At 42.2% G+C, this 13,367-nt stretch overlaps 1 protein-coding gene across 3 annotated transcripts; it reads right to left on the bottom strand.

Annotated features, from left to right (window-relative positions):
- Nucleotides 1-5,734: 5,734 nt before the first annotated feature.
- LOC112252079 (syntaxin-6) lies at nt 5,735-13,112 on the bottom strand. 3 transcript variants are annotated; one of them, XM_024423005.2, is made up of 8 exons: nt 12,803-13,112; nt 12,145-12,314; nt 11,867-11,961; nt 11,550-11,612; nt 11,144-11,272; nt 9,840-9,946; nt 9,236-9,330; nt 5,735-8,993 (listed from the first exon to the last, which is right to left on the bottom strand). In XM_024423005.2, the coding sequence occupies exons 1-8, from the start codon at nt 12,835-12,837 to the stop codon at nt 8,962-8,964; spliced, it is 726 nt and encodes a 241-aa protein (XP_024278773.1). In that variant the 5' UTR covers nt 12,838-13,112; the 3' UTR covers nt 5,735-8,961. The 3 variants fall into 3 exon arrangements, with proteins under 3 accessions (XP_024278773.1, XP_024278774.1, XP_024278772.1); XM_024423006.2 differs by having other exon boundaries at nt 5,735-9,060; nt 12,803-13,111; XM_024423004.2 differs by having other exon boundaries at nt 5,735-8,455; nt 12,803-13,111.
- Nucleotides 13,113-13,367: the final 255 nt, after the last annotated feature.

Raw genomic sequence — 13,367 nt, 5'->3', positions numbered from 1 at the left:
CCCCTCCCCTACAGTCTGTCCTGTAGATGTTAGTGTGTAATTATCAGATATAATAATACTCCTCGTATGTACCCGTGCTATCAGTAGCATGCTCCTACACATTTGCCTGTAGATGTGTGTTATAAAATAAGTGTGTATGTGTGACCCTACCATTAACATGCTCCTGTACATTATCCTGTCTGTTCTGTAGGTGTGTATGTTGAAGAGATGGGCGACAGCAGCACAGTGAAGATGTACGGGGGGCTGCTGGGGCTGGGAGACGAGCTGCTGGAGGTGAACTGTGAGAAAGTGGCCAGCCTCAGTCTGGACCTGGTGACACGCCTCTTGACCCAGGACAACATAGCCTCTGTCCGTGTGCTCCGACACAGGAGGCTCCCCCCTCCTCGCTACACAACCTGAGGACCGCCGGTCACCGTGGTGACACCATGGCAACCGGCAATGCCATGGAAACCCGAAATGTAATGGCAACCAGACACCACAGCAACCACAAACACAATGGAAACCTGGGGTGTTTGGGGTATGACAAGAGGGGCAGTGAGTGAGACCGGCTCGATGACTGTGAATATGTCTATGGCGCTTGCTTTGGTCATAGTGACTTCTCTCAGAAATGTTGCGTTATTCTTCTGAAGACACGTCAAGATGTTTGACACGATTGGGTCATTTTTCTAAGTGGTTCAGATGGAGTTGCTATTAAAGCAGAAGCACATTTCCTCATGTCCTGTTATATATCCTGTTATATATTTTTCCTAGAGTTCTTTGGCCTTGGGTGCTCCTTACTTTCACGGTTGAAAACATAACCAGCAGTGCCAAAATACACATTATCATTACAGGTCATGCACAAAGCTATCAGCTGCTCACACAGCAACAATAGTCTGGTATGAGATTCTCTGTTAAATACCTCACACGAATCTCCTCCATTCTATGCATCTTGACTGAGGTCATCTTTATGCAATTAAATCCTATTTTTATTGTGGTAATTGGTTTAGTTAGAAACCAGACCTGGAATTGAGATAATAAATGTATGGGTTAGAAACAGAGAAGATATGAAGCATTGTTGTGGTAATTTCCTGTATCACTAAGTGAAAGGAGAGTTTACAAACCACACACAAGTCAGAGTTATACTTTAAACTTAATCTTTTAATAATATGAACTTCACCATAGCCCTGTGACTCTCAGATCAATTCAGTGTCTATAAATTAATTCTGAGTGTCAACATAATGGCAACTAACATCTTTTATAGCAAAGATCCACCCCTCTCAAATCACAATGACGAACCACAGGTCTTAGGAAAACTGCACAAAGGAAGACTTTTACTTGAGAGAGGAGTATCCCATAGCCAGACAGCATTAGCTATAAATTATCGTTCAGTTTGCTCTCTAAGACAAGGTTTAACTTCTCGTTCTTGGTACTTCATATTACCAAAACATTACCTCATCCAATGGCATATATCAATTGTCAATTCTAGATACTCCCATCTCAAATACAACCCACCCCTAGACAAGCTCCCAGAGAGGAGTGAGCCTCTAGGTCATTTAGACCTATCCTGACCTCTCCCCTCTCTGGGCCCCAAGTGACTTTCCCACATAAGCATATTTATGAAAGTAGATAAAACATCTTATTTATCAATGTTACCTAACTAATTCTGATTCCGCTACGACAGCATCTCAAAAGTTATACAATTGAAGCAAACCTAACAGTTGTTAGAGAAGACACTGGGCAGTCTCTTCGAGTCCAAGATGCTAATTTTGCTCAGCCAATCTCATGGAGTGAATGGAACTATAGGAAAGCATCAAAGTTTTGGACTTGGACTAGTCATAAAAATAGTATTGGATATGAACTGAAGCACTAAGGGGATAAAGAAGTACACCATATACTGTATACAAAAGTATATGGATACCCCTTAAAATTAGTGGATTCGGCTAGTTCAGCCACAACCATCGCTGATAGGTGTATAAAATCGAGCACACAGCCATTCAATCTCCATAGACAAACATTGGCAGTAGAATGGCCTTACTGAAGAGCTCAGTGAATTTCAACGTGGCACCGTCATAGGATGCCACTTTTCCAACAAGTCAGTTCATCAAATTTCTGCCCAGGTAGAGCTGCCCCGGTCGACTGTAAGTGCTGTGTGAAGTGGAAACGTCTAGGATCAACAACGGCTCAGCCGCAAAGTGGTAGTCCACACAAGCTCACAGAACAGGACCGTTGAGTGCTGAAGAGCATAGCGTGTAAAAATCGTCTGTCCTCCTTTGCAACACTCAGTACAGAGTTCCAAACTGCCTCTGGAAGCAACATCAGGACAAGAACTGTTCGTCTTGACCTTCATGAAATGGGTTTCCATAGCCAAGTAGCCGCACACATGCCTAAGATCACCATGCACAATGCCAAGCGTCAGCTGGAGTGGTGTAAAGCTCGCCGCCATTGGACTCTGGAACAGTGGAAATGCTTCTCTGGAGTGATGAATCACGCTTCACCATCTGGCAGTCCGACAGACAATTCTGGGTTTGGCCGATGGCAGGAGAACGCTACCTGCCCCAATGCATAGTGCCAACTGTAAAGTTTGGTGGAGGAGGAATAATGGTCTGGGGCTGTTTTTCGTAGTTTGGGCTAGGCCCCTTAGTTCCAGCGAAGAGAAATCTTAATGCTATAGCATGCAATTACATTCTAGATGATTCTGTGTTTCCAACTTTGCAGCAGTTTGGGGAAGGCCCTTTCCTGTTTCAGCATGACAATGCCCCTGTGCACAAAGCAAGGTCCATACAGAAATGGTCTGTCGGATCTAAGGCACGAGGCGTCACTACAGACCCAGGTTCAACTACATTTTGTCAATTGCAATAGTAATAACAAACTTGTAAATGACTATTTCATTGTGTTACTAATTCTTTGAACTCTTGTGTGTTCTATCCTAGACTGTTCTTATCTAACATCACTACAAAACCTTCCATTTTGTTTGACTTTTTTCCTCAGAACTGTGAGAAAGGTACTCACAGTAACTGAACCCCTCTTATCTGAACCCCTCTTATCTTAGCCTGGTCCCAGATCTGTTTATGCCGTCTTGCCAACTCCTATGGTCATTGTCACATCTGAGGTGAGACCAGGCTATCTAATCATCTCTCTTTTATTAGGTTATTCCCAGTTGGTAGATGTCAGTCTTGGATCTGAATTCTGGGTTAATCTGTCAATGTACAAAGTCCTTTCCAATGCTGCTGATTTGTTAATGTCATTACAATAATGCACTGTACACAAAGCAATAACTTCCTAAGTGTCTGGTTGATTGTCTGAAGAAAGGCATTTGAAAACCATGTCAGACCATTGGGTTGTAGAGACAACGATGAGAAACGATATCAGAGAAGTTGATGTCAGACCCATTGGGAAAATGCATAGTCAATTATTTTTGACATTTCAACAGTAAATACACGGTACTAGAGGTCATTACATGGGTGACTGACGATAGGAAAGCACTGAAAGTATCGACACATCAAATGACTCCTCACTTCTTCACCAGTATTAAAGGGTACAAAGAACAGACTTTTCACTGTCACGCAATATGTATTTTGTTTTATTTATATCTATGGTCCAAATAAAACATGGTGTACTAATTGTTCTTTCATACCTTGCATTGGAATTGCTTGTCATTCAATATTGTCCTCTCCATTATTCAAATTATACACCCTGATTGTGTCCTCCTCAATGCAAATTATATCAGCTTCACTTCAATAACAAGAAGCATCTACACAGTATCTACTGATGTCAACAAGCTGTATGAGTCATCTTTCACCACTTGAGTCAATGGCCTCTTTGACTTTCAGCAATAGAGGTGAAAGAGGGATGAATTTGGGAAGAGGGGACCGTTGTGTAGAGTTGACTAGCCAGGGCCTCAGGTGGTCTGGAGAAAGGGAGACCGACGGGGGAGTGTGATCAATATCCTTCCCCCCCATATCCCCCTGGTAACATGAAGGTTGGTATATCACCACCAACACACCCCGCAAGACCTCTTTTACTATAGAGGTGTCTCAGGCAGATGATTTGGTGGAGAACAATCAAAGTAGATCAAATATATGAATGTATACACTCTTGTGACTCATTGTCCATTTAGAATTCAGCAAAGGAATCACTTCCACTGTCCTTCTCTTGTATACCAATACTCACAATGTCTGAGCCCTAAACACTTCACCCCCACCATGCATTACAAAGCTACTGACACCAGCTGTCTAGAGGGGCTGGGTGAACCCCCTCCTTCCTCTCCTCTCTATGGGGGCGTGTGCTTAGCTGGCCCCTCTATTCATCTTTTGTGGAACAAGAGGGGAGCTGGGAACCTGCCACATGCACCTGCGCCCCACCAAGTACACCACCAACCCCCTAGCCGGGTGCTCCTGCACACACACAAACACATGTACACACTGCCAGGCACCGCAGGAGGCTACTGAGGGGAGCAAGGCTCATAATAATGACTAGAACGGAGCAAATGGCATCAAACACCTGGAACCATGTGTTTGATACCATTCCACTTACTTGGCTCCAGCCGTTACCACCAGTCCATCCTCCCCAATTAAGGTTCCACCAACCTCCTGGACCAGGCACATATGAACACACACGCACGCATTCAGTAATTTATTTTCTTTTATATGGAGATTTGCACATTATATCAGTGCCTTCCAAACATACCCCCATAGCAGTCTCCATCTCTTCCTGGATCCTAGGAAGCTCTTTGCCCTTAGTGGTACAAGCTGCAATCTAGTGGTAAAAATAACACTGTCATTGCTATCAGACAATGTCAGGACAAACTTAGTGTCAGCGTTATGTTATACTTCTCTGGCTTCCTGTAAACCATTGTCTTTCCACAGATACAGAGTGCTGTATTCAGGGGTGAGCGCTGTGTGTGAGTGGGGTACCCAGGTGTGGATGACTAATAATTTCCTCTCCGGACAAAGGAAAAACGTGGGAGGGCGGGGAAACATGAGAGGAGAGGGCCACCTGTCAAGTGGCCTGGGTTCAACCACTGCTCAGTGATGTTCAATAAGAAGTGCTCTGCTCCCTTCTGGCTGTCTGGATCAATAGATGACGTCTGAAACTGCCACCAACGGCCCAGCTGGCCCCGCTGACATTAACCCGGTCTCCCCCTTTCCTCTTAGAACCTTCCCAACATCCAATGAGTGTACAAAACACTAGGAATACCTTCTGTAAAATGAGTCACACCCCCTGTTAAGTGTGAAAAACCCAGCAGCGGTGCAGGTCTTGACACACTCAAACAAATACACAATCCATGTCTCAGGGCTTAATAATATATTTTTAACCAGTCTCCTCCCCTTCAACTATACCGATATGGATATAACAGGTGACATCAATAATGGATCACCGCTTTCACCTGGTCAGTCTATGGCATGGAAAGAGCAGGTGTAATGTTTTGTACACTCATTGTACATCCTAGAACAATTCCTTGGAGCCAAATGGACGAGGCTCATGATCAGTACAACGTAGAACATCTAGAAATTAGGATTTGACTAATCAGGAAGAATAACAACCCTGAGTAGGAACACGGTCCCCATAACCAATAATACAGGGCCAGATAACTTATCATCCCTCTACATGGATAGGAACAGAGAAGGGTATTCTGATCCTAAATCTGCAGCTAGTATTGGTTTCCATCAAGAGCTGTAGACCCTTCTAAAAACACAGGAGAATCAGGCAAATTGAGCACATCATTCATATGTTATTGAAATGAGCTGAAACATAGTGAATCTTCGCAGCATCCTGCTTGCCGTTTTATTTTCAGGACAGATGCACAGCCATGATACGATGACATGAGGTCAAAGTTCAAGGGTAAAAAGCATTTTTATACACTCCAGACGCATGACTACACAAACAAGAGGAACACCAGACATCTGTATATGATGACGAGATCATGCTTATGTCTCTGCCCTAAAAATGGCAGTTGTTGTCCCAAAGGCGGGCGACAAGCTTAAATCAGATTTTGGAGAGTGAAACCTCTCGCTTCGCCACCTCCTCCTCTATAGGAACACAGTTGTTTCACCCAATCAAACACTAATCATGACTTCCAATGTCATAGACTGTACCCATTCTCCACAAACAGTACTATTTATTATCACATACACCAAATAGGTCTCATCCACCAATCACCAGTGACTTTGCTGTGCATTAAGTACAGTATTTAATACTAAAGGTACTTTGTATCGTAATACAGCATCACAATTACTTGCAACTTCAATAAATTCAAAATTGTGACTGACAAGTGATTTTGAGATGGTACATCATTGTCTGGGTCATTGTCATGCTTTCAAAATATCCATAATCTGAAATAAATGCCAATATTTTCAACCAAGTCACACCCTTTCTACCAGATATAACACTGCTGAAAATGTGTGGACGCTTAAAAGAGACCATTTGAAAAAGAAAAGTTAGTAAATGTTTTCTACCTAATGATGTCATATACACTATAAATGCAATACTGTATTCCTATTACAGTAAACTTGTGTTAACTAACCGTCATGAAATAATAAATAAACAACTAATAAAAACAATTGACATAGAAAGAAATATTGTAACTTCATAAAACCTTTGAAAGAAGACTGTGGAGTGTTTTCAGAACTCAGATTTGATCACTAGTGTCCATTATATTTCATATAGTAGTTCTATCACATGATCATTCTGGTGTATTGCATTATTTGACGGTCTTGATTTACTGTCACTTGTGGATTGAGGTAGTACAACCTAAAATACAGTCAATTAATGTATTACGTTCATATCAAGTCCTCAAATGAGTTGAGGCCTATTCAAATCAAACTGTTACCAGGTTTCCACGATAACTAACATAACAGTATCATTCTCCTTGAACTGTATAGGAACACACAGAGCAGATTCATTCAAACCTCAATTTACGATTTATCCTGGAACCCAAGGTAGGGGCGAGGTACAGGGAAGCAAGATCAAAATGAAGTTTCCAGCCCTAGCATAACATAGAGCATCAGCCTACTACAGTATCAGCAAACAGCACTGGCTATGCAGATCTCTGTTCTCAGTCTGTCTTATTGCAACACCCAGGGCTGTATTCATTAAGCACCAAACAGAAGAAAGCTGACTGAAATTAAACATTACTTGTCTGTTGCAAAATGTTTTGCTACGGAGTACCCTAATGAATACGACCCAGGCATGACAGTCAGATGATTTCCCCCATTAATCATTATTACAACAGGGTTCCTGTAACACTGATAAACCACAACACAGGTCAGGCTTCTCAATTAGCGTTTTTTTTTTTTTAAACACAAGCCTTTGCTATAAAGGCCTTGTAAAAACCACATAACCACATTCCAAAACAAATGCATGACCCTTAGTCACTGAGATAAACAACCTTAGATCTGTTGACATGCTAGATTCAAGTACACCTAGGGGTGTGTCACACACTGTTCACAAGCATGTAGTCTTTAGAATGACCCTCATGGTGAAATGTTTTCGGACTGAAAGATACCAAACATATAGACATGTGGTAGAAGGACTTCTAGAGCATGCCACTTTACGTACAAGATAAGACTGCTCACGTTAGACACATAAATTCAGGATTGAGCCCTGTTCCAGATGTCTATGGATATGCTCCACTACGCTCAGTATTGCAGGCAGCGACTTGATCTTGCAGGCGAGTGTTAAACACATGTTGATCGTGTATAAGCCTACACCCCAAAATACATATAGTACAAAAAGAAAGAACATAGATTAAGAAAAATATATAATAACACATTAAGTTGAACCATTTTAGTGTGGTTAGTGATATGTATACCCGCTTAGCAATATATATTATTTTCCTTGTTAGGGAACTCCAGTGTTTTGTTTCAATTAAGATTATATATACAGTTTGATATATACATATAAACGTTTTATGCCAACAGTGCATCAGGTAGCCGTAGGGGTTTTTCCAGCGAGAAACTATAGACAAGCCCCTTTCAATAAAAACACTAACGATTAGATAAGCGGAGTGGAGTCTTCTTCATTCATTATTCTCTGAATATTAACACTAAAATGTCACAAGGAGTATGCAACGACCCTGGTTACACCCTGGTTTACCTCAAATGGGTTTCCGGAAAATATTTTGTGGCCTAGTATTCACATAGGGCCAAATCCTACATAGAGATGCCAATGAAGGTTTAAGTTTAGTGCTAAAATGACAACTGAGAATGTTGCTTGAGCAGAAACTTGCACCAGCTACGGAAGAATCGCTGTATATTCAGCAGTATGTAGTAAAAAGAGGGTTGGGGTAGATAGCCATTTCCCTATGTCAATGGAAACCTTGATGTTTTCCCAAGCCCCATGTAAAGTCCATCCCTATGGTCAAACGGAGACAGGGGTGTTGTTGTGGTGGTGGACAGTCATCATAGGATTAAGAGGAGCATGACGACCACAAACAGAATGGCCAGTAGAATGCCGATAGCACACCACTGTCGGCGGTCTGCAAGAGAAGGGAAGAGAGAAAGAGAGGAGGGTGAACTGTATCAAACAATTGATCTGTCAGTTTTTTTAAAATGTAAAAATAAATAAACACAATTATTTCAGACATATTAAGGCATGAAAGGTCCAAATACATACAATTGTGAGGAATTTATGTTCTATGAAGGCTATCATGTCTTTCAACCTGAAACAATCATATTTTAAAGTTGCAACTGGAGTGGCATGTTGCAAAGGGGGGGGGAAAAATAGCAGGGGAATAATACTATATAAAACCCTAAGAACATTGTCTAGGGGCCGGGGGGAAAGTACCAGCAGGCACATTGTCTAGGGGCTGGGGGGAAAGGACCGGCAGGATATCCTGACAAAAAAACGGCCAGATTTCATTTGACTCCCTGTCTCCTGAGTTCTTCCTGTTGAAAGCTTCCTGAGGGTGTTTCCTTATAAGGTGGTGCAACCATTTGATGGGGTGTGGGGGGGTACTTTTCCTTCCTCTCCAGCCGTGACCCTTTATGACTCCAGGTCGTCTGCACAGACATTCCCTTCAACAGGAAGCCACTCTCAAGTAAAGCATATATCATCTTTAATGACCATCCATACATCAGTGACCTGGACATATTAAAGAACATCAAAAGACATCAACAATAATACATTACTGCCACCTCGGTAACCTCTAAGTGGCAGACTTTGAACGTTTGCGGTAGTGGAGATGGCTTCTAAACTTTGAAGTGTATTCTTCCTCAAGGTAGAAAGTGGTGAACAAAAAGACTGTTGTATTACTCACCGGTGGTCATATTGGAGACCTTGGCCAGCTTCTTCATGACATTGTCTAGTCTGGAGTGGGTACCTTCCATCTCATTGGAGAAGTCATCCAGCATCCTGCAAGAGAGAAGAGATGCTGCATTGTAGATACCAGGAAAGATATATACCTGTATTGACAAAACGTCTCAGAGTAGGAGTGCTGATCTAGGATCAGGTCCCCCCTCTACATATAACATTATTCATGATAATCTAAAAGTCAAAACTGATCTTAAAGATGGACTCCTTAATGGTGAAACTACCACGTCCATATGCGATATTACAACAAATAAAGTTATTGCAAACAAGAAAACAGTGTATTCCCTCAGACATCACTGCACAACGATAGAACAGCAGAAAATGGACTGACATTTTTTTACCATGTTGGCAACGCTCCTCACCCATGCTTCGTCAATAAAACAAAATCAAAACAATTGCGGTGGGACGGACAGTGACGCCGTTTCCCTACTGTGAATTCCATCTTTAAATCAGCACTCCTAGTCAGACACGCGTGATACATACAGCACCTGATTATCTTTGCAGACCTGAAACCCTGTTATTGATTATTTTTGATGTGGCTGTGTACGTACACGGTCTGTTCATCCAGCTCCATACCAATCCTCTCAGACATGTTCTTCAGCACCCCGATGGTCCCAGACACCAGCTCCAGCTGGTCATCCTGCTGCTCTGCCATGAGCTGACACACACACACGCATGCAAACATACACACACACACACAGGCACGCACACACACACAACACACACATACAGGTCAATGCCGATGTCTTAGGTCACCATCATTAAGTTTGCTGACGACAACAGTGGTAGGCCTGATCACCGACAAAGATGACAGTCTATAGGGAGGAGGTCAGAGGTGCCAGGACAACAACCTCTCCCTCAATGTGAGCAAGACAAAGGAGCTGATCGTGGACAACAGGAAAAGGAGTGTCGAAACAGGCCCCCATTAACATTGAGGAGGCTGTAGTTGAGCGGGTTGGGAGTTTCAAGTTCCTTGGTGTCCACATCACCAACAAACTATTATGGTCCAAACACACCAAGACAGTCGTGAAGAGGGCACGACAACACCTTTTTCCCCTCAGGAGACTGAAAAGATTCATGAGTCCCCAGATCCTCAAAGTTCTACAGCTGCACCTTAGAGAGCATCCTGACCAGTTGCATCACTGCCTGGTATGGCAACTACTCGGCATCTGACCATAAGGCGCTACAAAGGGTAGTGCAGCTTCTTGCCATCCAGGACCTATATAAATAGGCGGCCCAAATTGTTTCTAAGACTCCAGTCACCCAAGTCATAGACTGTTCTCTCTGCTACCGCATGGCAAGGGGTACCGGAGCACCAAGTCTAGGTCCAAAAGGCTCCCTAACAGCTTCTACCACCAAGCCATAAGACAGCTGAACAATTGGCCACCCCGACTATTTACATTGACCCCCCTCTTTGTTTTTACACTGCTGTTACTCGCTGTTTATTATCTATGCAGTCACTTCACCCCTACCTACATGTACAAATGACCTTGTCTAACCTGTACCCCCCGCACATTGACTCGGTACCAGTACCCCCTGTACATAGCCTCATTACTGTTATTTTATTGTGCAACTTTTATTTTAATTTATTTAGTAAATATTTTCTTAACTCAATTTTTTGAACTCCATTGTTGGTTAAAGGCTTGTAAGTAAGCATTTCACAGTAAGGTCTACACACCTGAAGTATTCGGTGCATGTGCCAATTTTTTTCATTTGATTTCACACAAAGCAACTGATGAGGAAAAATTATTCCTTTGCCAAAACAATGTCAAATCCAGCACATAGTAAGTACAGCAATCAGCAATAGTCGATATCAAACTCATAAGAATGAGTGAGACATTTCTATTAACTATACCTGCTGCTGGGTTTGCTGCTCATCAATGAACATGGAGTTGGCCGTACGTAGCTCTTGGTCCAGACGGGTGTATTTGTCAGGTCCTGGTTGCCAGATTGGGCCTTGAGACCCACTGTTCCCTAACAGAGCCTGGTGGGGGAGTAGAGTAGAAATGATTACACATGAGATCTACTGAAGTCGCTCAACTACAATGGTGAGGAGGAGTCTTCTGTGCAAGGATCCAGCCAATACAAATGGCACTTATTCTCTGACCAATGTTAATGGAGGATGTTTGCAGTGTCAACAAACCAACAAAGCTTTAAAATGTGTGCTACATGTTTGACAAGTGCATTCCATCATACTGCACCATTAGATGCAAATAGTTCAGTAAGATCTTAGTCCAATAGTTATACAGAGCTACACACACCTGTCTATTTTTCTTGTCTGACATGGCTAAGGCTGTTGGACTGGACATGTGGTCTTTCATTTCCTGAAATAGAAAACAGCAAAGAAATTAATACAAATATAATAAAGGCATACACCGGCCATCATATCGTTAATGGCTATTACAAAACACAACCGCTCTAATTAGGGGTCCTTTTTTAATTTGGACCTTTAGCACAGAAGGTGCAGGAACCCGATTATTCTAAGTGTTACTGCTGCTTGCAGTCATATTTTTGTGTGATGGTTACTTCAAGTTCAACCGGATTCCTTCCAAGCCCGTGTGCCTCAGGCATGACTCACCTTAACAGTTTGTCTAGTGCTTGTGATGAAGCCTTTCCGTTTTGTCAGCTCCACTGTGTCCAGATTGAACTTCTTAGGGTTTGATTCAACAATACTTGCATTCACTGTTAAGGAATAGCCTATTCAACACTAACATGCACCAAAGACATGACAATCCATTATATGTTATTCTCTATGAAGACTGAACTCTACTACAATTGGAGGAAGTACTGTATTTATTTTGATAAACCAATATATGTGCAAGTTAAACTCATTTACATTTTATGTTGGAAGGATATTGATGGTCTCATCGAGATCCTCCAGGTCCCATTCGATGGACCGCAGACTGTTTCTCAACTCATTGGTGGTCCAGTCCACCTCCTCCTTGGAAGTACCACTGGGATCCTGTAGCAGCTCGCTCCATCTCTGGTACAGCCCTTGGGCAGTGTTCACCGCCTTCTGGACCTCACTGGAGATTAGGAGAGTCAATAATAAAGTACATGTATCTATATATCTAGTTACATCACATAGAAATGCAATAGTGTGTATATCAAAGGTAGCTGGCAAGACATAACATTACAGTCACATATTAACACAGCCACACATACAACATAATTAATACAGCTACTGATATTTATGTCTTTAACAAATCACACATTGTACAGTAGCTAACAAGCTAAACGTTGTTTACTGCGACAGCGAGTTACCCGTTAGCTAAACATGCTAGTTATAGCTATAATGCTAGCTGTATATCCAACCCGTTTAGACAAATGCCACAAAATGCTATCGTATGCCTCTCATCATTGTGACAATGGCTGTCAAATACGAATGCAATTTCATTGACGGATAACTTCAACAAATCCCATTTGTTTCAAGTTAGTTAGCTAGCGTTAGCCGTCAGGCTTGATGGGATACAATATAACGTTAGCTACGGTTGAAGCTGGCTTAGCTATTTACCATTTGACGACGAAAAACGGATCTTCCATAGACATTTTTGCTCAATAATTTACTGCAATACTAATGTTTCAAATTCGTACCCCCTTGAGAGGCATGCATGACCTGTTGTTGGTCTTACACCAACTAAACAAGAGGTTCTGTTTACATGCGTGCATCCGACAGAAAACCTTTCAAAGTTTCCATGACCCCACAAATTTGCTTCCGGTTCGAAGGTCCGTGTATTATTTGGTGACTGGTTTCTGAAATATTTAGATATGCAATGAGAACAACCAGAAGTATTTATCTTTAAAGCTATCTAATCATCAGTCGCTACACGTAGGCCTAGATAAGAAACAACCTTCAGCAGGTAGAGGGCCATCAACCGAAGGGTCACTGGTTAGTATCCCAGGTAATGGGATAATCTGGTGGGGCACTGGTAATTTAAGGGTGCTATACTGAACAAAAATATAAACGCAACATGTAAAGTGTTGGTCCCATGTTTCATGGGCTGAAATAAAAGATCCCAGAAATGTTCCATACACACAAAAAGCTTATTTCTCTCAAATTTTGAGCACAAATTTGTTTA

Source organism: Oncorhynchus tshawytscha, linkage group LG06, assembly GCF_018296145.1.
Source record: "Oncorhynchus tshawytscha isolate Ot180627B linkage group LG06, Otsh_v2.0, whole genome shotgun sequence".
NCBI classification, from domain to species: Eukaryota; Metazoa; Chordata; class Actinopteri; order Salmoniformes; family Salmonidae; genus Oncorhynchus; species Oncorhynchus tshawytscha.
The sequence above is the reverse complement of the archived record's forward strand: the minus strand, read 5'-3'. Positions and strand labels throughout refer to the sequence as shown.

What these genes read in the sequence shown, in the direction of transcription:
- LOC112252079 (XM_024423004.2), bottom strand. Translation starts at nt 12,837, where the DNA reads ATGTCTATGGAAGATCCGTTTTTCGTCGTCAAATG. An exon ending in GCACTAGACAAACTGTTAAG is followed by an intron (nt 11,613 to 11,866) that starts GTGAGTCATGCC and finishes TTTCTATTTCAG; the next exon opens with GAAATGAAAGACCACATGTC. An exon ending in GGTCTCCAATATGACCACCG is followed by an intron (nt 8,456 to 9,235) that starts GTGAGTAATACA and finishes CTTCTCTTGCAG; the next exon opens with ACCGCCGACAGTGGTGTGCT.